Raw genomic sequence first — 22,691 nt, 5'->3', positions numbered from 1 at the left:
ACTAAATTATAATTCAGAAAGGTGTAGGAAGAAGTTAAACTCGTCCTTCGTACTTATTTCGAGAACATATAATTACGTACTTTGAAACATTTTAGACAATTTCTTTCACTTAAATGTATCTATTCTTGATATGAGCCATGATGTAGACTAGATTGTAGAGCTTTAGCTCCATCTAGTGGCAACATGGTAGACCTACCAACCATCGGATGAAGCCTACCGGTCGTAAATGGTCAAAATGTGATCTTCAAAATTGATAGTGATCATGTCGTGAGAAAGCAGTGGCCAGAATTATTATTAAGTAGATGGTGGCAGCTTCCGTGTTGGCTTTGATAAACCTGCTGTTGACAGACTTTGAACTCACCTTGAAACGTCACGCAGACGAGCAGTATAACAGATACATTAAAAACAAATAAAGCTAATAATGACTAGTAAAATAGTCAGTGTCAGTCAAGCCAAATATAACAGTTTTTTTTTTTTTTTTTAGACATTCCGGGCCACTAGAGGGCGCGACACTTTGCATGGAGGCGTAGAAGAAAAGCTTTGAAGTCAACATAACAGTGATGCTAGCGGAAGCTAACACGACCCATTTACAGTTTAGGCGCATTTTTACTTAGTTTTCATATACTCTATTTACGTGTTCTGTGATCGGAAACAAACTAAAACATGCCGCGTGCTGTGGACATAATGAAATGGGAGAAACCGTTTGGTGAACAGTGGGTTTAGTTCAAAGCTAGCGCTAGCATGAGCACCACCAGATCGGGCGACGCTGTTTAGCAAAGATGCTCTCTGCAAATAATCCGTACGCATCGTGTAAATTACCGCGTGACATCGTAACCATGAAGCCCAAAAGCTAGCTGGTTCCGTTCATTGCCACCGACTCCGCGCAAAAGTGCTATTAGCGAGGCATCCGGTGTGAGCTAGCCGCAGTAGCAGGCTGCATATTCGGGGTTAGCCTCCCGCAGAGCATCGGGACCAGGCTGGGAGTTTGATGGGGCTATTCAGGATCATGATGATGGCGCCCAAGTTTTATCTGCTGGCTCTGCTGGCGTTTGGAGTGGCTGTGCTCTTCATTGAGAATCAGATCCAGAACCTAGAGGAGTCCCGAGCAAAACTGGGTAAGAAAAGACCAAAAGCTTCTGTAGTCATTAAAGTGTGAAATTAATTTATTGAGTGTTAGAACAACCCGGTCTTTGAACGTGTTTAAGTTTGTATTAATAGAAAAATAAATATCACTAGCTTTTAACAGAGCAAGAAGAGCAGTTCCTTGTTTTTATATTGCTTTGAAGAGTTGTAATAGTTTTTAATGCTGTTGTATACATATAATTGCAAATATAGAGTTGATTGCAGCTATCTAGAATTGAAATTAGAGCTGTCCTCCTGACTCCTAATTGCATGTTTTCAATATTACTGTAGGACTGATTGGATTCATAATTTATCTTGGAAAATAAAAAAAATAATGTGAACTGCTACATTACAACAAGATCCACATGAAGCCTGTTGCAGAACATGTTCAGAAAATGTCCACATTTTAAAACTTAGCTTTTTTTTCCAAACAGTGAAGTATAACAAACTTCTTCTACTCACTTAAGTATTGCGGGAAATTCCAACGATCATGCCAAGTTTGAAGCAAATTTGAACTGGTCAAGCAGTTTTTTGTATTAATTAAATGTGTTTATTTGACATGGAATTACTCAAAAATTATTCATAATGCAATTCCACTATACTGGTAAAGAAACAGTTTTGAAATTATTGAGGATGTCACCAGACCCAGTGGGGGGGCAGGAGGCAGTTTTTCCTATTAACAGCATAACACTTTCACAAGTCGTGGCAAAGAAGACAAACATGATCATTAATACCAATCACTGGGTCCATGATCTCTCAAGACCAAAAATTTCCTCAAAAACAAAATAATTTTTCCTCTATATAATATTATAGACCTTTAGAACGCTGTGATGTCACCTGCAGCCCAGCAATAGCATGGAAAGGAAAGCACCCGTTGAGTTTCTTAATGTAAATCAGATATTTGGTGAAATATTTTGAAAATTGCTTAGCTGTGGGGTCTACTGTGCTGTATTGCCCTCTCCTAACCTGACATACATAACATACTGTACATGATGTCACTATAGTGTATGGGATTTCAAAACAAATGTTTTAGAATACAATTCAAAACAATATATTCTCCCAGCCGTGACTGTCATCTTTGGTGAATAGCCTAAAATTTCCTTATACGCCTATGCAGTAAATTAATGTAGTTTTGCAATTCTACTTGGCAAGGAGATTCATGTGAGCATTCATTAGTATACTGTGGTTTGCATACACCTACTCTAAGTGATATTTACAAACATTTATTGTTAAACATATTCTACAAAAAAGTCACAAATGAAGCACACTTTTGTTTCATGCCTTGTAAAAGTACCATTTTATATCCAGTAATTACAGTCTTTGTTTACAATCTTCCGTTTTAATTGCTATTGCTTCGTGTTTATTTTCGCCCAGTGCATATATTTCTTCTTAGCCGAGCGAATGAGCAGCAGCCGCTCGCCTCAGTCCACAGACGAAGGCCACCGCTGTAACCGGCTTTAATTAACTCTGCACCGAAGCAACACTTTTAATTACGCCTCCTGTCAATATTATCATGGACGGCCTAACGAGTTGTTTCTGTGGTATTGTATTTTGAGGGCTGCGCTGTTTCCTTAATTAAGCCGTGCTAATTAGCTCCTGTGTCCTTAATTTAAAAAGTAGCGGTTTATTTTCTTTGTCTTTATTGTGAGGGTTGTTGGTCCTTACACCTGCCGCCGGAGGAAAACAGTAAACAGCTCACCGCAGGCTATGTTTGGAAAGGCAACTTAATTAGTGCGGACTGTCGAAAGGTCTTAAGAATATGTTTATAATTCTGTGTACAAAGCATCATTAGACACTAGGGCTGCATAATCTATCGCCAAATTATTGTTATCGCAATTAAAGGTGAAAGATAAAGTGCTCAGCCGCTCACGATTGTAGTTTGAATTTATTGGAACCTACGACAGCAGCTACAAGAAATAATGAAATTTTAGCACTTTGCTCTCACTGCAAACTTGTCAGAAGTGACCAGGTTTGACCCTTGCAGAGCAGTTGTTTATATTGTTTGTTGTGTGTGTTTCAGAGCGCACCATCGCGAGGCACGAGGTGGCGCAGGTGGAGCAGAGGCACAGCGAGTCTTTGGGCCGAGAGTCTTCGCTGGCGTCAGAGAAGGACGACCTGGTCATCATCTACAACCGAGTCCCAAAGACGGCCAGCACCTCCTTCACCAACATCGCCTACGACCTGTGCGGCAAAAACAACTTCCACGTGCTGCACATCAACACCAGCAAGAACAACCCCGTCATGTCGCTACAGGACCAGGTGAGGGAGCACTGACTTTCTAAAACTGACTGACAGGCCAAAAGAGCTGGGCAATATGGTAAAAATATGATACTGATTTACTAATATTTGCTGTATGAACATCATACTCATTTTAAATCAACCTCAGTATAAGCAATTAGTGAATGCCTTTGATTCCAGTACAATTTAACCCACAAATATTTAATCCTTTCAAATTCAAAAAGTGTTACTGCCACAAGGTTGGCAATTGACAATAATTGACAGTAGCCTGGGAATACCCGTGCTGCTGTGTGTGCTCAAATTATTCCAAACTTCACAGCAGCCTTGGGACTATTGCCGAAATTTTTGCATGGTTTTGGGGACTAATCACAAAATGAGGGGGGCACAGCAAGACGATGATGCACTATTCGACATATGGAAGCTTGTAGTTAAATAAAAGGTTATTTACAGATCCGACATGACAGCAGCAGACGCAACACCATCTTTCGATCAAGCTTTAGACCAGGTTCTAAATAGTTTAGCTCGAATATTTACAGCGGGTACGTCATTAGATGTGATGATACGATTGGCTACGGCTACGTACGGGCGCATATGATTGACATTCGTAGCGCCTAATAAACAAATATGGACGATCGTAAACCACACCTTTCTTTGTGGTCCCCAGACTAAATATAACTTGTGATATTATGTCTAGCTATAGCCAGGCTAAATTGACAGTGCAATACCGGTTTAATGTTGATTAATTACAAAGGCTAGCTTTTCAGGTGTCAAATGAATGTCATGTAAATGAAGTGCTGTCAATTTATACATTTTTCTGATTATTCATGATTCATTGTGATAACATTTTCTCAAATAATGATATTAATTATTAATACTTTGCCAACATAAAACACTTAGATTTAAAGCATTTGGTCAGATTGCATTAACCAAATATTCACAGATCAATAATTGAGTGGGAAAAGCCATACCGCCTTTGCTCTGCCCGATCTGGTCAAACCTCGTAAGCTAAGCAGGGAAGGGCCTGGTCGGTGCTTGGATGGGAGACTGATTGAGAACATCAGGAAGCCTGGGTGAATGCAGTGAGTGAGTGATTGGTGGTGGTCGGAGAGGCATTTTTGATACATTTTCTTTGAATGTTGAACATTGTGAACAGAATCTGAAAACAAATTTACGCCATTTGCAAACCCTCTCACCTCCACCAACCACTCACACTTCAGAATGTTGGACAAAACTTGTTCTCAGAAGAGTAATGCAATACTGTCTCCAAGTCTCCACACTCTGTAGAAATCAGAGAGTGCTGCTGATTGGAGATAAATTCAAACTGCTGACCTTTGAACATGTGGGCAAACACTCAGAGCCATTATCAACTTGCATGTTGGCACTATTTATTTTGTTTGTTTTAGTATTTTTATTTATTCCTTTCCAAAATAAATCCCAACAAGCCGTGTGATGTTGATTTCAAGAGCACGTCGAATCTGAAAGTGCGTATTTGCCTCCAGGGTTAATGTTTTTGACCCCGTTTTGGCATTTCTACACACTTTTTCCACAGAGTAGCATTGGCTTTAGTGCTCAAATGTTGACACCACTCTTTTCATGGCACCACACTCCGCCTCATCTCTCTCGGTGCAGCTCAGGACTCGGTAAACAGCCCGGGGCTTTTGTGCTGGTTATTTCTGATGCCAAGGTAATATCCTGTGTGCCATGTTACAAAACAGGCTGCCCAATACTGATTATCATTATTATTATTTTAATGATGATAAACCGCTGCACCACACATCACTACGGTTTAATTTCAAACAGGAAAGTTCATTTTGTTTCCAGGAAAACCAAGTTGCGCTGCCAAATCCAGCTTTTGACTTTGCCATAAATTTAACTCCGACCAACCGGACAGTATGAAATATTGCCTACAGGTGTTCAAAGCCGAAAATAGCCCCGTTGTTGCAGAGCACATGTCGGTCGAACTTTTTTCTTAAAGCTTGGCACTGCTGCTGTGCAAATGCTCTTCGCCCCACAGGGTTATAACAAGCACTTCCAAAGCAATGACAACACAGGGAGTACAGAAATAAATATGGAATTCAAGGCAGGAAAATAACATCATCAGCCTTAAACATGCACAACCTCCTACTCCATGAACCACGAACTCGGGATCTGGAGAAGGGTCCAGACAGGTCGCCCTTTTTGACTAATTTTCTCATGTAAATATAGCAAAAGCTAACACTAGCTACACGTGTCATTAGGCTAGCAAAGGGACGGAATTTTTGGCATTTTTGGGGAATTTTCCGAAAACTTTCAATGGATTTGTGAAATCCATTGCCAAAAGAACATTATGTTTTTGCATTTTTTAATAAACAATTGGTGAACTATTAGCTACCCATTGATTATGTTTTTGAATCATAAAACATGCATTTGCAAACATCCCGACCCATACAAGTCCAAACATAACACGACTTTCCTAAATCTACATTCTGCTTAATGGTCTTTTTAATAATTGTTGGGAGAAATGGCAAAGTTTTATATCATGATATAGTTTTATCGCACTGTGATTGGTTAAATTCGCCTGTCTTTAGTGTCATGACAGACGCCGACCAATAGGAGGAGTGGGCGTGGCCTGTGTCTTACACAGATCTGCATTTAACAGAGCAGACCTTAATTATAGACTTTTAAAGGAACAGGCCAAAAGCTATATTGATAAAAATATATATCCAGCAGTTTCACTCCCTGATCCTCTAAGTGAGCCCTTACTTCACGATAAAAGGACGAAGAGATTAGCAAGAAATTGAAAGGTGAAGAATGCATTTACTGGGTACAAAGGACCTCAGATGGAGCTTTTTGGGAGCTGCCGCCGTGATGCCAAGAATAGCCACTGGTGAAGATCCAAAGATTACTCAAAAACGTGTTTTTGATGAGACAATAAGGCTGTAACATGGAAAAACCTCTAAAAAAAATTTCAATGTATTTCACTCACATTTATGAAGTTTTTGCCTTCAATCAATGTACTTCATTAAATAGTTGTAACTTAACTTCCTGTGATGCTTCTAGCGCTTAAATTGCATTCACTGCTGAGATTATTAACTGAACAAACTGGGCAAAGTGAAATCTTTATAAATGCGACTGAAGTACGTTTAATTTCATAGTGGTTTGTGCTCTCGTCTCACAGCAAGAAGGTCCTAGGTTCAATTCCTGGGCCTGGTGGGGTGTTTTTCCACTTAACCTAAAACATGCACAGTGAGCCTCCATCAGTGTTCTCCTGACTAAGATCCTGGTTCAATATCTGGAGATGGGCCCCCGCTCTGCTTCTGACCGCTTGCACTGAGGCACTGGGATGGGTCAAAAGCACGTTACAATAAAGTCTACTTATACAAATAGTCAAATACTAACCCTATTCACTGTATTCCACTGCATTTGTCTGCACTTTCTCTTTTCAACAATTATAAGTTTAGCGGTAGTACTATTTGTTGCTTATACTATCCGTTTTTTTTCTTCTTTTGTGCAGGTGCGTTTTGTCCGAAATGTCACGTCCTGGAAAGAGATGAAGCCGGGCTTTTTCCACGGTCACGTCGCCTACCTCGACTTCTCCAAGTACGACTCTACTTTGTTCATTTGTTGTTGTTCATTTTCATGAATATTAGCGCTTATATTATCCAGATTGGATACAGCTAGCGCCACAGATAGCAGGGGTCTGTTATTGACTGGCTAATGCTGATGCTTCAATGTTGATTAATGGCTTTGTTGTCCTTATCTCCGCAGGCTGTATCATTTCAGTCATCACAGCCAATTATCCTAAGTGTTCTTGTGTTGGGTTTTTGCTAATGGAAAATGTTCCCTCTTAAGTACAATAAACACTCAGCCAGGTTCATGGTGCATCGAGAGGCAGTCTGTTTATTTTTTCCAAGTGTACAATTAAATCAAATTACTTTATGTGTGTCTAGGTATGGAGTCAAGGGGAAGCCGCTGTACATTAATGTGGTGAGGGACCCTATAGAGAGACTAGTGTCCTATTACTACTTCCTGAGGTTTGGAGATGACTACAGGCCTGGACTACGCAGGCGAAAGCAAGGAGACAAAAAGGTTATTGTGCAAAATATCTAAAACATTCTCTGATGTATCTGCTCCCTGTGATGCTAATTTGGAGCTCTGTATTGTGAATAGCGGCAGATTTGACCCGTCTTGTTGTTTCAGACGTTTGATGAGTGCGTGGCATCTGGAGGCTCAGACTGCGCTCCTGAGAAGCTGTGGCTGCAGATCCCCTTCTTCTGTGGACACCATTCTGAGTGCTGGTGAGGCTCTGCATTACATCATCAAGTCATGTGATGTTTCGATGGCTAAGTGGTTGTAAATCGTGTCTTGTGATCTGTAAAGCCCAAACATGTTTATGTGTTTGCTATGTTGAAAGGGCGAAAGAGATAACTGTATAGCTGTAAAATACATGCAATATCCTTGTGAGGCTGTATCAAAAACAAACATTACTAAATGTACTAATTTAAACAGGGGGGTATAATGCAGGTATTTGGTAATGATGTCAAACACATCTTTATCACTATCTTAGTTTGTTGGGTAGAAAGTGCTATACTTATCTAAAATGGCTGAAACTAAATTGTTGTTTCCTTTTCTGATCCTTCGAGAGAGATAAAATAAGCCCCTCCCATTCCCCCTCCGCTTTGCTCCCCTTTGCTGCACAGCTGTTGCAATAAAGAGCAAAATAAAACTCAGACGAGCTTAAAGCAGAACTAAGTAACTCTTGCCATAAGTGCAACTGCAGGTGTCGTAGCATGTTGCGTTTTTTTTTAACTTATTAATTGTCCGTGAGAGTAAATACTACGCTGACAGAATAGAGACGGATATTGTTCATCCAATAACACAATGGAAATATTTTTTTTCACTCACACTTGGCTGTAAATACTGTTTGAACTAAAGTAGCGCTAGCCCGCAGTTAGCTTTGCCCGTTAGCTTGTTAGCTTCTTCTTCGTGATTCTATTACGTGTATTGGCTGCTCTGGTCCGGTGGCAGTAAAGTTGCAATTGTGGATTTCTGGCCAGAGACACCAGGGGGAAATTAAAGACCCTCCAATCATCCCATTAACACTTGTATTACTCCCAGAGGCACTACGAAAATTATTTATTAAGGTAAACAAGTTACTTAGTGCTGCTTTAAGCTTTGCAAGATATCGGGTAGTGACGATTATTTGTTGCCTTTAAAAAAAAGTCTTTATTTTATTTATATATTTATTAATAAAAAAAACTATGCAATATCTGAATATTTTCTGTTTTCTGAACAGTCATAAAAGTACAAATGATTTCAAGTTTGCCTCGATTAAGGAGAGGTCTCTGTTTCACACCTGCCCCCTGCTGGCCAGCCCTCGACCTGCGCAAGGAAACTGAGCAGCGCGGCCTGATGACATCATCACACAACGCTGTTTGTTTTTATGTCAGGCAAAAGCATGAGCCATGGCACGTGAAATGCGAAGGGAAAATAATTCCAGCGCCATGAAATAATGCAAGTCTGCTTTGTTTTTTTTACATTTTATTACATGTAAAAAATTAAAAAAAGAGACTTTATTTTTCCCCGATTATGTTTATTTTGTAATCGTTTAGTGTAATAATCGAAATTTAGATTAATTGCACAGCCCTACTGCTTGTTGAAAAGTTTGGCAACATACAGTTTGTAAACTGCAGATTACATATTCTGCATGTGAAGTATTTTAAGCCTACACTACCCACGCATTTATACAGAGACAATATGCAAGTGTGAAGTGGCATGAATTGGAAAGTAATGGCATGTTTCATTTAGTGCTTCATAGAAGTAGAGCAATCATGCTAATCCAGTGATTTGCTATAGTGTCCGGGGTCACGTACAGTACATGTCTGACTGGCGTTGGGGGATGTGCTCTGTAAATTGGAGCATTGAGCGCTGTGTCTCCAGGTCATTATGAAGCTCATTACTGAGCATCTATCAATGAACACTGACCGATCATTTGACTACAGATGACCCTGACTTTAGAGACCGCTTCGTGTTGCTTATGTGTGATGTTTTTGTTTTGTCTTTGCAGGAACGCCGGCAGCCGCTGGGCTCTGGACCAGGCCAAGCTGAACCTGGTGAATGAGTACCTGCTGGTGGGGGTGACTGAGGAGCTGGAGGACTTCATCATGATCCTGGAGGCTGCAGTGCCCAGGTTCTTTAAAGGGGCCTCAGAGCTCTACAAGACAGGTACTAATCCAATGACAATCCAGAAAAACACACAACGCAACACTATTATGCACTTAAAACACTTTGTAACACCTCTTGGCAATAGCGATATCAATTCTTCTCAATCTGAATTGCTTCCTATTACTGTGGAGAAGGCCTCTATTCAGAAATGTGTCGATTTAGTCTTTTTTTAATGATGAGGTGGACTTTGAACCTTCAGATGGCTTCAATTTTTATTTGACACGAGCTGTTCTAGACTTTCTCTATAAAACCTTTTAATGTTTCTGGATGAAATGGGCTGCAACCAGAAACCAGGACACAAGCTATTATGCAGATTTATAACTCATTAGTATAATTTATAATCAAAATACAACATTAATATATTTTGTAGATGTATTCCAGAGAAATACAGTTCTTTAAGTACCAAAGAAATGGCCCAACTCTGATATAGACCATTAACACAGCAATAAAATTGTTGTTTTGATGCCAGAAGTTAATGGACAAGAACAGGTTTTATGTCAGTTTATGACTAACAGGTGGATAGAGCTTCAAAAAATAGTTGCCTCACAATATTTCCTGTTTGAAGAACTTAGTAAGTCAGTTGTAGTTCACTTTGTACCTGGATTTGTTATCGAAATACTGCATGATGATGCACACATAATAAAGTTCAAAGTTAAATGTAAATGTAAAAAAAAAAAAAGCTTGATCCTGGCTGTGTCTTGGTAGTGATGGGCGAACTGCACAATACTGATACTTTTGGGCTAATTTTTATAGTCATCTCATGTGGGTGAATACATTTCTACATTTTGTTTTACTAATTTGTAAATCAAACATAGATAACTGGTTATTTATTAATGAATAAAACTATTAAGTATAACAGTTATACTTGAGGACAGTTTTTTCCCAAACAGGAGTACGAGCCAGGTGGGGCGGTCCTTTTATGGGTGGTAACGATATTGAAGTAACTTGCAATATGTGCAATATCGATATTATTGCGATATTTCACTAAACCATTTCAATTGGATATGTTCCATTCTAATAAAGCAAATTTGTAAGTAGCTAGTTTTTCCAGCAAATTGTGTCAAAAGACTTAAAAAAACACTACATCAGGACCGAAACAAGACAACAATTCATAAGTTCAATGCATTGTTTTTGGCTGAGTTTGCAACAAAAAGTGTTGATCTCAGTCAGAGGAAGACTTTAGTGATGTTGCGATATATTGTGGCTTCTTGCGATACTGATATTGCATCACCTAATACGATACGATATTTTTTTGCGATATCTGGAGCGGCCAGATGGAAACACCGGGCCCAGGCCAACTCGCAGCTCCTGTCCCTGATGTGGATGAGTCAGTCCAATACTCTGCTGCTGTGGGGGGTTTTAACACAGAACAATTAAGTCTTCCTTACTATATTTGCAGCGCCTTTTATTTTACACTTTTTACTATACATTGTCTAATTAGTATCTGTACTCGCTATCCAGTATCAATACTCGTAAAGTACTAATTTTGAGTTTATCGGTACTATGGTATTGTTCCGCTCATTCCTCGATTAACCGGAGGAATTGTTGTGGCAAAGATGTCTTCATTCAAAAACTTAACTCTTAACCACCGCCTTAACAGAGTGCATTTACTCCAGTTCAGCTTTACCCAAATCCAGGTCACAGTCTGTTGGCCAGTTTCACGCCTCATTTGTTGGCTAAGATCTACAAAATGAATCTAAATTGAGCTTTTTCCTCACATTTTGCTGTTGTCACTTTTCCCATTGTTTTTTGTCACTTTTCTGTTGCTATTTTGACTCTTTTTCTCCAAGAAGCTTTCAGATTTGGGTAAAGTCAAACTGGAGAAAATGTGTTTGATTCAGGCGGGGGTTAAGAGGTTAATGTTTGTTAGTAAGAGTCAGACTCGAGTTACAGTAGATTCATGTCCGCTCAAAAGACAATCCATTCTAATTCATTCATTCATTCATTCATTCATTCTGTGGCCTAGTGGTTGGGTCTTAGCTATAACAGTTTGTTTACGTCACTTTTTCTTTACCACCCAACTTAACGATACGATATGCCCATCTCCCCGTCCAGGAAAGAGGTCTCATTTGAGGAAGACCACGGAGAAGAAGCCGCCGACCAAGGAGACCATCTCCAAGCTGCAGCAGTCCAACATCTGGAAAATGGAGAACGAGTTTTACGAGTTTGCTCTCGAGCAGTTTCAGTTCGTGCGCGCTCATGCCGTGAGAGAGAAGGACGGAGAGCTGTTCGTGCTGGCACAGAGCTTCTTCTACGAAAAAATCTACCCCAAAGTCAACTGACTGGCGGGACATGTGGACTTCAAAAGGGGTCAAAACACTGGGTTAGAAAAGACGCTGGTTTGTCCAGTGCTGAATGCTGGATTAGACTCCCTATTTTTTATAAAAGGGGGACTTGTTCTCCTCCTATATTAAGTGGACAGTACAAGGCAAAGTTTTATTGTTACCGCTGGTGCAGCTGTTGAGGAAACTCGACTTGAAAAGGGGAGCGGGATCATGCGGAGAAGTCGTTTTGAATTTAACTAAACCAGGTACTGAACTGCATTTCATTCCATACTTCCAGTGGCGTTGTTTTTATACAGTATACTAGCTTTTCAACACTACACATGGATGGAGTTATACAACATTTTAGATATGAACTTACAAATATTTTTAGTGCGAGCAGACTTGAGCCATACAGGGTCCAACCTGTAAAATAAAATAAAAAATACAACTTTTATACTGTAAATGATGATTTGAATAAAAATGAACAGAGCTGATACAGTGTTCAGACGGTTTGTTACAACGCTTTTGTAACTGTTCAAATAAAAAAAACATCTCTAATTGTAAACCGTTTTCTTTACATCAATAGTAATAACATGGAGGCTTTTGTCATTGAACCTAAACTTCCTCAGAACTCGTACAGTATGTTTTAACATTACTCTGGACTAAATATTCTAGCCACTCGAAGTATGCCAGTGTAGATTGAACAGTGTAGAACAAAAAAACACACTAATTATAATCACAATAGAAACACACTGAAGGGTATTACTTCTTCCTGTACCCATAGAAACTCTGTTAGGGCTTTTCCACCAAGGTGCTGGTGCTGGGTTGGTTCCGTACTGACTTAGTTTTCCACCAAAATGAGAGCTGGCATTGTGCCTATCGCCATAGCAACGCTTTGGGAAGTCAACTGTCACATAAGTAATATAATGCACAATGAGGTGTCTATTATCAGAAATAACTGGACAACGCGGAGGTGTGAACCGTCCGACACGAAGCGGAGGACGGTTGCTTCCGGACATACTCCAGCCTACACCCTCCAGCCAATCAGATTCGAGTATTCACCCAGACCACGGTATATAACATGAATAGTAACATCGTGCTACAGCCATTTCTGGTTATAAAATACACAATAATAAGTTTGTGGTCCTGTCACAGCAGCCGTTAACATTTTGATTCCTTATTTCTAACTGTAGCTGTAGCTAAACAGCATAAAGCAAAACAGCGAGTTTCCTCCACAGAGACTGTTTTGGCTTCTCCAGGAAGTTATAAGCACTAACTCACTAATATAGATACAGACGGCATTGTGTCATAGAAGGGGCCGTGGCTTTACCGAGGGGGAAAATAGAATCTTTTGAGAAGCAAAGTTGTTTGCACACTTTTTAGCCATTTTCTGGTGGAATATAAACTTATTTATCACACATAAAGTCAAGTGTAAATCCGGCCCATATGGATATTTTCTCACTGCAGATTAGTCAGTAGAAATGAAAAAACGGCAGTCTTAGTGAGTGCTAGCTATCCATTAGCATTAGCACAATGCTAACATGAAGCATCCTGTTAGCATTCTCTGTTATTTATGTATTTATGGACTGTTAAACCACTTTGCCCTTCCCCATGTCTTTGTATCTGTATTCAGTAGAAATCAGGATTTGTTAAAGTAGTTTTTGAATAATTAGAGAAAGTTTAGATTTGTTTTCCCCTTGTTTTCAAACATGACCAGATATGCCGTCTGTATCTATTGGTTGTTTGTCGGAAGAGAAAGCCACACCCCCAGCCGCTCACATCACTGGTGCTCGTTTCTTGGTCCAGCTCTTAACTGGTTCCCGACCGGCACCAGTTTTTGGAACCAAGAGCCAGCATTTTTTCAGTGGAAAATGAAAGAACCGGTTCTGAAACTGGAACCGGCCCGGAACCAGCTTGGTGGAAAAGGGCTATGTGTGGCTCTAAATGTGTAAAAATGACCCCATCTTGGCGTGTCATTGAGAACATATGACAATCCAGATAGAGCACTGAAACTGTCCAAAGATGTGTGAGCCATTCGATCTGTTATCACGGTTTATACTGAAGCCCTTTAAGCGATGGACAGTTCCGTTTTGACATATTTCCTTTTGAAAGTTCAGAAGCACATACATGATTCCTCGCTGAAAAGATTACATGAAAAAGATCTTTCTGTAGCTGCCGGTCTTGATTTGTTTACAACGTCAAAAGATCAAACCTCTAGTCGTACGAAAGCATTGATTTTTTTTTTTTTCCACACTCATTCTGCAGAAAGGAATCCCACCTTCAGCCCTTGTTTGCAGCTCATGTAACTTGTGTTTGTACAATCACTTTTAACACGCGGGCGACATGTTTTTGGACCAGACGCGTGAGAAACCGGACCACTGCTTTCTTTGGTGTGTGACAAGTTCTTCTGTTTTGTTTTTTTGCTGACATGTTTTTCATTTTTACAACATGTTTTACATACTTTTGAAGACGGAGGTGACGAACTAAAGGCGTGACTGAAAGATGAACTGAATGTGTGATTCGGGGTCGACACAGGGTCAGCCGCAGCAGGAACTGATGCGACAGATGCAGCGATAGTGCCTTTCATTATGACGCTCGTGTTGTGTTTGTGTGGATTATTTGAACTGACAACGTTTTTTTGTTCTTTTAACACATTCACTTCAATACAAATCTACCCTCGACCCAGATCCTCGTTTCTGTAGTTATTGTCTTTTCTCGGTACAGTACAGTTTTATCGCAGTACTTTTAACTTCTGCTTGAGTTAATCTGCAAGTGGCCAAAGCTCGTTTACATTGAGATATGTTCTTACCTGAGTTTAGACGAGTTGATGCGTACCTGTCTGGTCTTTACTCGTGCGCTCAGTCATGCAAAAAGACCAAAGATCTTGTTAGCATTTAGCCTCCTTTCCTCTATGGAGCCAAAAGGAGGTGATGTTAGAAGTGACGATCCAAGTAGTACTTTGACGACACAGTAATATCTTCACTTCTGAAGATATTACTGCGCGGACGTTGAAGTGCTCCTAAGGTGTTACTACGCCTTACAATATAGTTCCCCTTTTTATCCGCTTAGAAAACCGACATGTTTAATTTTGTGTAACTAGACTCGGATCGTGTAACTACTCATGTAACCGTGTTTAAAAAGGGAGAACATGGAAGAGCTTGGTCGCTTCTAACTTCATCCCTGTTTGGCTCCATAGAGGAGAGGAGGAGAAGCTACATGCTAGCAACATCTTTGGTCTGTTTGCGTGACTGAGCGCCCACGTTAAGACCAGACGGGTACGGATTAACTCGTCTAAGCTCAGGTAAGAACATATCGCAGTATGGAAAAGCGGTGGCCTGTTCCTTTAAAGAGACAAGAAGCAAGTTGGTCATTTTATGCTCACTACTGCCACCTCAGGTCTTACGCGTAACTGCGGGTTCTATATTCTATCTCGGCAGTTGTGGTGAACAGGTCTGAGCTCATTCTACACATTAGGGCATTGCTGGAACATGTAGGGGGATGAAAATGCTTAGTTATAACATTTTTAAACTCTGTATAGTCCCTTTCAGAATAATTTCTTTCATCATTTTATTTTTTGTTGGGATCAGAATTTTCTTGTTTGTTTCACTTTTTTGTTGTTATTTGTGTCACAACCTTTTACTTCTACTTGAGTAAAGCTATTTTAAGCAACTCTACTCTTAGTTTCGTCATTATCTCTGCCAAACACCAAGTACAATCTAAATCACACTATATAAAACAAAGAAAAAATCTAAATAGCAGCAGTTAGGCATCACATTTTCTATGAAGAAGTGCATTAACGTTTCTAATGGTTGTCCTCGGAGCTGTTCTATTGGGCTTATGGGTTTGAAAGGATTCGTGGGAGATGATTCTTATCAAAGCTGCAGCTCAAACCCAAGTGCCTCCTCGTGTTCAGCCCAGGCCGAGCAATACTGGAGGCTTTCCTATTTTTTACATCTTTTTATGTTTTATGTTACCGTTTTCTCAACGACAATCCTCCTGTCCTTGAACGACTTGAACAGATACTACTTGTCCATCTGAAGTGCAGCCCTGTCCCATTCACTGTTGCTGTATACGGACACAAAACAACACCAGGGTAAAACCGGAGCCCATTCTGTGTTTTGCCGGAGGCGGCCGACGGTTTCATTAACAGATGAATTCAGCCTGATAATGACTGGCTCTCATTTAGGAACATGGAGCTGGTTCTGTATCGACGCACCACAACAAGGTTAATTAGGAACAACAATATGGACCTTCGGTTTTGTTTTCAGTCGTGGTAGATTTGGAGGCCATTTTATTGCATTGTTTTCCTCTTTTAATTTACACAAGGATATCGTCGGTGCTTTTAAAGATAAATTAGCTGACTTGCCTCACTGTCCTCGGCTGAACCTCACAATTAAAATGTATTATGTGGATGCAAATTCAAGTTCACTCGCTTTTATGCTCCACACGCAACACCTCAAGTGATCCCTTTTATATGAAGTGTATTTAATGTCTTAGTTGAAAAATGGTGAAGGTATTTTCTTATCCTGCCATGTAACGGATCTCAAGGTTTTGTCAGGATGTTTATCTGGATCCACGAACACATGTAATTTACTCAAATAATGTAACCTACCTCATAACCAGCTCAACACCGTGACTATCCAAACATTCACACGCCTTCCTTCCTTCCTTCCTTCCTTCCTTCCTTCCTTCCTCCTTTCCTTCCTCCTTTCTCTCTCATCTTTCTTTCCTTCCTTTCCCATCTTTCTATCCCTTTCTCCCTCCTTTCCTCCTTTTTTTCCTTTTCTTTCTTTCCTTGTTTATTTATTTCTTTCCTCTTTTCTTTCCTCCTTCCTTCTTTCCTCCTTTCCTTCCTTCTTTCATTCCTCCTTTCTTTCCTCCTTTCCTCCCTTCCTTCTTTCTTTCTTTCCTTCCTCATGTATTTTTTCTTTCCTTCCTTGTTTCTTTCTTTTTCTTTCTCTCTCATCTTTCTTTCCCATCTTTCTTTCTTTCTCTCTCATCTTTCCTTTCCTTCCTCCTTCCTTTCCTCCTTTCCTTCCTCCTTTCCTTCCTTGTTTCCTTCCTTCTTTCTTTTCTCCTTTCTTTCCTTCCTTCCTTCTTTGTTTCTTTCCTCCTTTCTTTCCTTGTTTTTTTTCTTTCCTTTCGTGTTTCGTTTCTTGTATCTTCCTTCCTTCCTAGTATTATTTTTAAAAGTTGGCTCAGTGGGACAATTGTCGTGTCCTTGGGCAAGACATTTCACCCACAGTGTGAAAAGGGAGTGAAGAGTGAGTGAGTGATTGGCAGCTCGTAAACGTTTCCTTAATGCACCAATTACCTTTTTTTTTTTTTTTTTTTTTTTTAAACAAATCAAAGTGCAAAGTACAGGCTAAACTGCACCATTTATATTATGAATCCAGCTTCTCTCCTTCGTTCTCCTGTGCTCCACTAGAGGGAGCTGCAGCCCTGCCATTCGCCACCCCTCTTGCACTCCACCCCTCTCCTCTCCCATAGACCCCATTACTGCACCTGTGCGGAGCCAAATGGAACAAACTAATAGAGCATTACCATTAACAATACAAATGACACCATCAGGCGCACTTGGCTCTGGGGCTGCTGACGGCTATTAATAGTTTGACTGGGTCTCGGACAATTTGTGCCGCACTTGCATAATGACAGCTCTCAAATTAATTCAGCGTGTGGAGTGTTGCAAAGGGGACATTTTGCCCCCTTTTTTTAATGATGTGCCTTTCCCTTTTCCGCAGTTTTAGAGTTTTAGGGGGAAAGCGAAGCCGCAGCTGCAACAGAAGTGAGAAGTGTGCGTTACAAGGGGCTTTTGATTAAGTTACCGCTAAAGCAATGTGGGATAATGGCCTCTTTTTTGTCAATGGGAGCTGGCATGGGCTGGCAACTAGACTCGGAGTTTATGCAGTTGTCTTTGTAGAACGACTTAAAAGGTCCTACACCTGATTTTTATTCCTAGTAGTGGGGGGAAAAAATGTGTTAGAATGTATCCAATCCAGTAGTGTTATAGTGTGACTACTCAATCTGATAGAGGCAACATTCTTAATTTTAACCTATTTGATTTTTTTTCTATATGAATTGTTTATAGTTACATATAGTCATACATGTTGTTATTTTTGCAATTATTGCTCATTTGTGCAGTACTTTGGAGACTATCATGTTCTACACAAATACAAATGGATTGGATGGTAATACTTAATAATAACTACATTTTATTTAGCCTTAATTCATCACAACCAATGCATTAATTACATGTAACTAACTAGCTATTTAACAATGAATATGTGTATCTGAAGAAATATTCATTATGAGCTAGGCATTAACTGTAGTAGTTAAGTAGTTACTAACTGTAATAGTAAATAAGTTAACTGTAGTTAAGTAGTTATTAACTGTAGTAGTTAAGTCGTTATTAACTGTAGTAGTTAAGTAGTTATTTAACTAGTAGGTAAGTAGTTACTAAGTAGTAGTCAAGTAGTTATTAACTGTAGTAGTTAAGGATTTATTAACTGTAGTAGTTAAGTAGTTACTAACTGCAGTAAATTAGTTATCTACTGTAGTAGTTAAGTTGTTATTAACTAGTAGTTAAGTCGTTAATAACTAGTAGATAAGTAGTTACTAACTGTAGTAGTTACGTTGTTATTAACTGTAGTAGTTAAGGATTTACTATCTGTAGTAGTTAAGTAGTTATTAAGAGTTAGTCACACTTAAATAATGAACTGTTTATGATGAATTGTGAAGTGTTAATTCATCATTTATTAAGGCTAAATAATGGTGAAGTTATTATGAAGTGTTACTGGTTGGTATTATCCACTTTTTCCTTTTTAGGTACTGCAGGGGACTTCAGCCTTTAACTTTGGGCCTTAGGCAGGGTGCAGTTGCAGGACTGTGCAAAATGGAGACTGACCCTCTGTGTTCTACAGAAATCTGCACAGCAACAGTGACAGTACGCAGTAGGCATTTGAAGCCACAATATCTTTGCTGATTGAGAAGCCTGCTCTGCCACTTGGTTCCCCTCCATATCAAAGATATTTTCAAATAATAGTAATCATGCACAGGAGCCACTCGCTGCATGGACTTCTGAAGCTTGAATATATGCCATGTTTATGGCAATCCAAGTTCAGGCAAACACTGATTGAAGACGTATAATAGAAAACGGCCTTTTCTCGTTTTTGCAAGCAACACTTTGTGACTTATGTTGTTTGCTATTTACAACTGGTTTGTTTCAGTAGCATAATGTTCTCAAGGAGTGAAAAGTACCCGTATAATTAGGCTACTTATGTGAATCCTACGATGTTATTCTGCTTTATTGGTTTATTTCACAATCGGCATGCCCTTACAATTTTGTTCTTATTAGCTAATTTGTGTTTCATCAAGAAAATTCCATGTCTTGGAAATGTTTCTGATTGAATATGAACATTCTCATCTAAGCGCCGCCTCCACAACGCGATCATGGCTAAAACAGAAGATGGATCGAGTAAAATTAACGTGAAAGTAGTACTGAGTAGAATTTTGAGTCCCTTAAAAAAAAGAAAAAGATCTGTGAAAAAAGCACACAGAATCCATGTTAGAATCAGAAACCATCCTCTCCATGACACTCACATCTCTCCGCTGACTGTGTGTGGAAAATAATGACCTCTTTTTGTCAATGAGACTTGGCCGGGGCAGTAGAAACAGCCCCGCGGAGTGCCTTTGGATCCTTTTTCAGCCGACCATGAGAGACCCAGCACACTTTCAGCGGCTAAGTGACCTCAAAGTGGTTCCACTACTGCTCCATAAAACAAACAGAGCAAATCAGGCGGGCCGTGGAGCGTGGATAGGACCTCCAAGCTCCTGTGGCCAAAGGGGACTGAGCGGTGTTACCTATTTTTCGATGTTAATGTGAAGGTTGAGTGAAGCCAGCATGACCAGGGCAATGGGCCAACGCAAGTGGTCCTAATAGCCCTGTTTTATTCTGAGCGGGGAGATAGATTGCACTTGATTGGGGTGGATAGAGTAAGGCATCCCTTTCTATCACTAAAAGTACTGCCAAGTCTACCCATTAGTGGTTTATACTGTTTAACTTTCCACTTATTGACATATGAGAATTGAAGACAGGCCCTGAACTGGAATCCACAGAGGAGAGGACCAAAAAACCATGTGGCGATGCTTTATTAGGAAGAAGTGGTGACGTTGGGTATTTTAATTGTGGACTTTACCATCAATCACAAGAAGAGGGTTTGATATACTGATACTGAGAGAGAGGAAAAGTATGAACCACAATTGTTAATTTTAATACATGTGGAGATTTAATTTATATTTTGGATTTTATTTAAAGGGGGTATTATGCAAAATCGACTTTTTCAAGCTTTACATCATGTTGTTATGTCATTCCCTCATTAAAAAGATGCCTGAAGTGTTGCCTTGGCACATTCACGTATTTTTGAGTAATCTGTAAAAGCTCTGATGGCAGCCATTTTAGGGATAGGTTTGCCTGAGTCCTCCTAGGAACGCCCCCACCTCCTGGAGACGCCTCCGAGCTTTCGTCACCAGCCGAGTAACCAACCACTGCTCCTCAGCAGAACCCCCTCCCCACTGATGCCACAGACAGAGTGTGGAGGGGGCGTGTCTGAAAGGGGCAGAGGTTCTTAAAGAGACAGAGGCCTATTTCAAGACATTCGCTACAGCCATTTTGAGAGAGCAATTTTATACAAGGCAGTTATTCTAATTTACTGCATTTACAGACCAACAGAAGGTTTGGTCATCATTGTAGTGTGATATAAACTGGTGCTATGTGATTGAAAAAAGCATAATACCCCCTCTTTAACACAAATGCAATTCTGTGTTTGCTTTAGTAATGGATTTAAGTTGTTAGGCCACTGTTTTTCCATACTGAGATATGTTCTTACCTGAGCTTAGACGAGTTGATGCGTACCTGTTTGGTCTTTGTGCGTGCCCGTGGAAGAGCTTGGTCGCTATTAACTTCCCCCTGTTTGGAGCTATAGGGATATGCTGGGAGAGGCCAAATGCTAACAACATTTTTGGTCATTTTGCGTGACTGAGGGCACGCACAAAGACCAGACAGGTACGTATCAACTTGTCTAAGGTCAAGTAAAAACATATCTCAGTGTGGAAAAATGGTGGCCTGTTCCTTTAAAGGAACATCTTTGGTCTCTTTGCGTGACTCAGCCCGGGGAGAACATGCAAAGAGTGGCTCGAGTCTTTCAAGATGGATTCTCGTGACGGGGAAAATTCAGATCATATGACAATCCAGCGGCACAAGGCCAGGAGTCGTCTATCTTCAAGGGAAAAGTAAAGCTTTCATTTTGAGAAGCATGCTAACAACTCTATGGCACCTAAATAAAGGCAGTGTGAGTGCAGAACTGCTCAGAACATCTCTGGTGATGAATCCAGGAAATACAAATCAAAATGCTTTAACATCCAAAGCAATCATTAAGCATGAAACAATCATATTCCTGGTAGTTTTATGACATCAAAAAAGACAGATTTGCTTGTGATGTCTCTTTTAAAGCAGCTGCCTTTATTGAATTGAGTTTGGGTTAATATAACTATAAGCTTGGATTTTATGTCAGTCGATTAAAGTCCAGATTTCTCCCAACCTTAAGAAACTAACTCATGATTCCAGTTCAGGATTCTCCCGTGCTTCATCCTGCTATACCTATCTCTACCGCAGCAGCAGAACCATCAGTCTCTCATTCTTCTACTCCTCACAACTATGAATTTAGTTTCCAACGTCATTTCCAATGCATTTTTAATTTTGAGCACGCCATTACTTTAATTAGGATTCGATAATAATGTGATTCAATATTAAAACTCATAAAGGCCATCTTCATTACTGCGCATTATAGTCACTGATTCACTAATTCCCATCTGGCCTCATTAACTATAATATTTCTCCCCCACTACAAACCTTCATTTTATTTCAGATCAAAAACAAATCTGACTCTATACTATTATCGTATAGAGTCAGAGTCTATAGCTTCAAATGGTCGGGTGATGAAAATGCTATGTGACAATTTGCAAACATTAGTTTAACTAAAGTAAGTGCTTTATTTGTAATTATACAATTGCACAACAAAATTGCATGGATCAGATGTTGCTTTATTCGCCATTACTTTTTTTTTTTTTTATGATATTTTTTTTTTTTATTGAAGTGTTACATTGCATTGGCATTTAGCACTTTTTTGCATGTGTTACACTTTCATTTTTTCCCCACTCCCCCCCCCCCCCCACATCCCCATTTCCCTTATGATGGGCAGAGAAACTCAAAACTGCGTAAAAAGCAGTCCCCAAAAAATGAAAAAATAGAGAAATAAATAAAACAGAAAATAAAACAAAAAATAAAACCCTGTCCAGGTTAACATATATAAGTGAAGCAAAATGTACAGTTGAGCAATACAAGGTGCTAATTTCCTCCATCAAAGACATCCACAGAAATAGCAATATATATGGTTATGTACAATACATTGAACAATTCACATAGTACATATAATTATGTAATAAACTTTCTCTCAACACATAGTACATCAACACATGTTCATTGTAACACTGTAGTTTATAACGTGAAATCTAATCCAGTTTGGATGTATTCGCCATTACTTAAAGAAAAATGTTGTAATTTTTATGTTTGCATAAAAATTACAACATTTTGTTTCTTTCTTATTCAAGCAGAAAGAAGTCCCAAGGCTAACTTGCCAGTCTTTAACCAATTCTGAATACACGAAAAAATAAATAAATAAATAACAAGTTACCACCTGGATTTAACTAACTGTTATGATCTGGCCACCACAAAGTCCAGATCTTCACCCCATTGAGAATCTTTGGGATGTGCTGGAGAAAGGCTTTGCACAGTGGCCGCACTCTCCC

At 39.7% G+C, this 22,691-nt stretch overlaps 1 protein-coding gene across 1 annotated transcript; it reads left to right on the top strand.

The window, feature by feature from the left end:
* Positions 1 to 957: 957 nt before the first annotated feature.
* hs2st1b (heparan sulfate 2-O-sulfotransferase 1b) lies at positions 958 to 12,401 on the top strand. The gene is made up of 7 exons (XM_079575022.1): positions 958 to 1,115; positions 3,143 to 3,381; positions 6,854 to 6,939; positions 7,290 to 7,428; positions 7,540 to 7,637; positions 9,407 to 9,564; positions 11,620 to 12,401. The coding sequence occupies exons 1-7, from the start codon at positions 989 to 991 to the stop codon at positions 11,844 to 11,846; spliced, it is 1,074 nt and encodes a 357-aa protein (XP_079431148.1). The 5' UTR covers positions 958 to 988; the 3' UTR covers positions 11,847 to 12,401.
* The last annotated feature ends 10,290 nt before the right edge of the window (positions 12,402 to 22,691 follow it).

This window comes from Gobius niger (assembly GCF_951799975.1).
Source record: "Gobius niger genome assembly, chromosome: 17".
In the NCBI taxonomy this organism is placed as follows: domain Eukaryota; kingdom Metazoa; phylum Chordata; class Actinopteri; order Gobiiformes; family Gobiidae; genus Gobius; species Gobius niger.
Note: the sequence above shows the minus strand (reverse complement) of the source record. Positions and strands in the feature narration are given on the sequence as shown.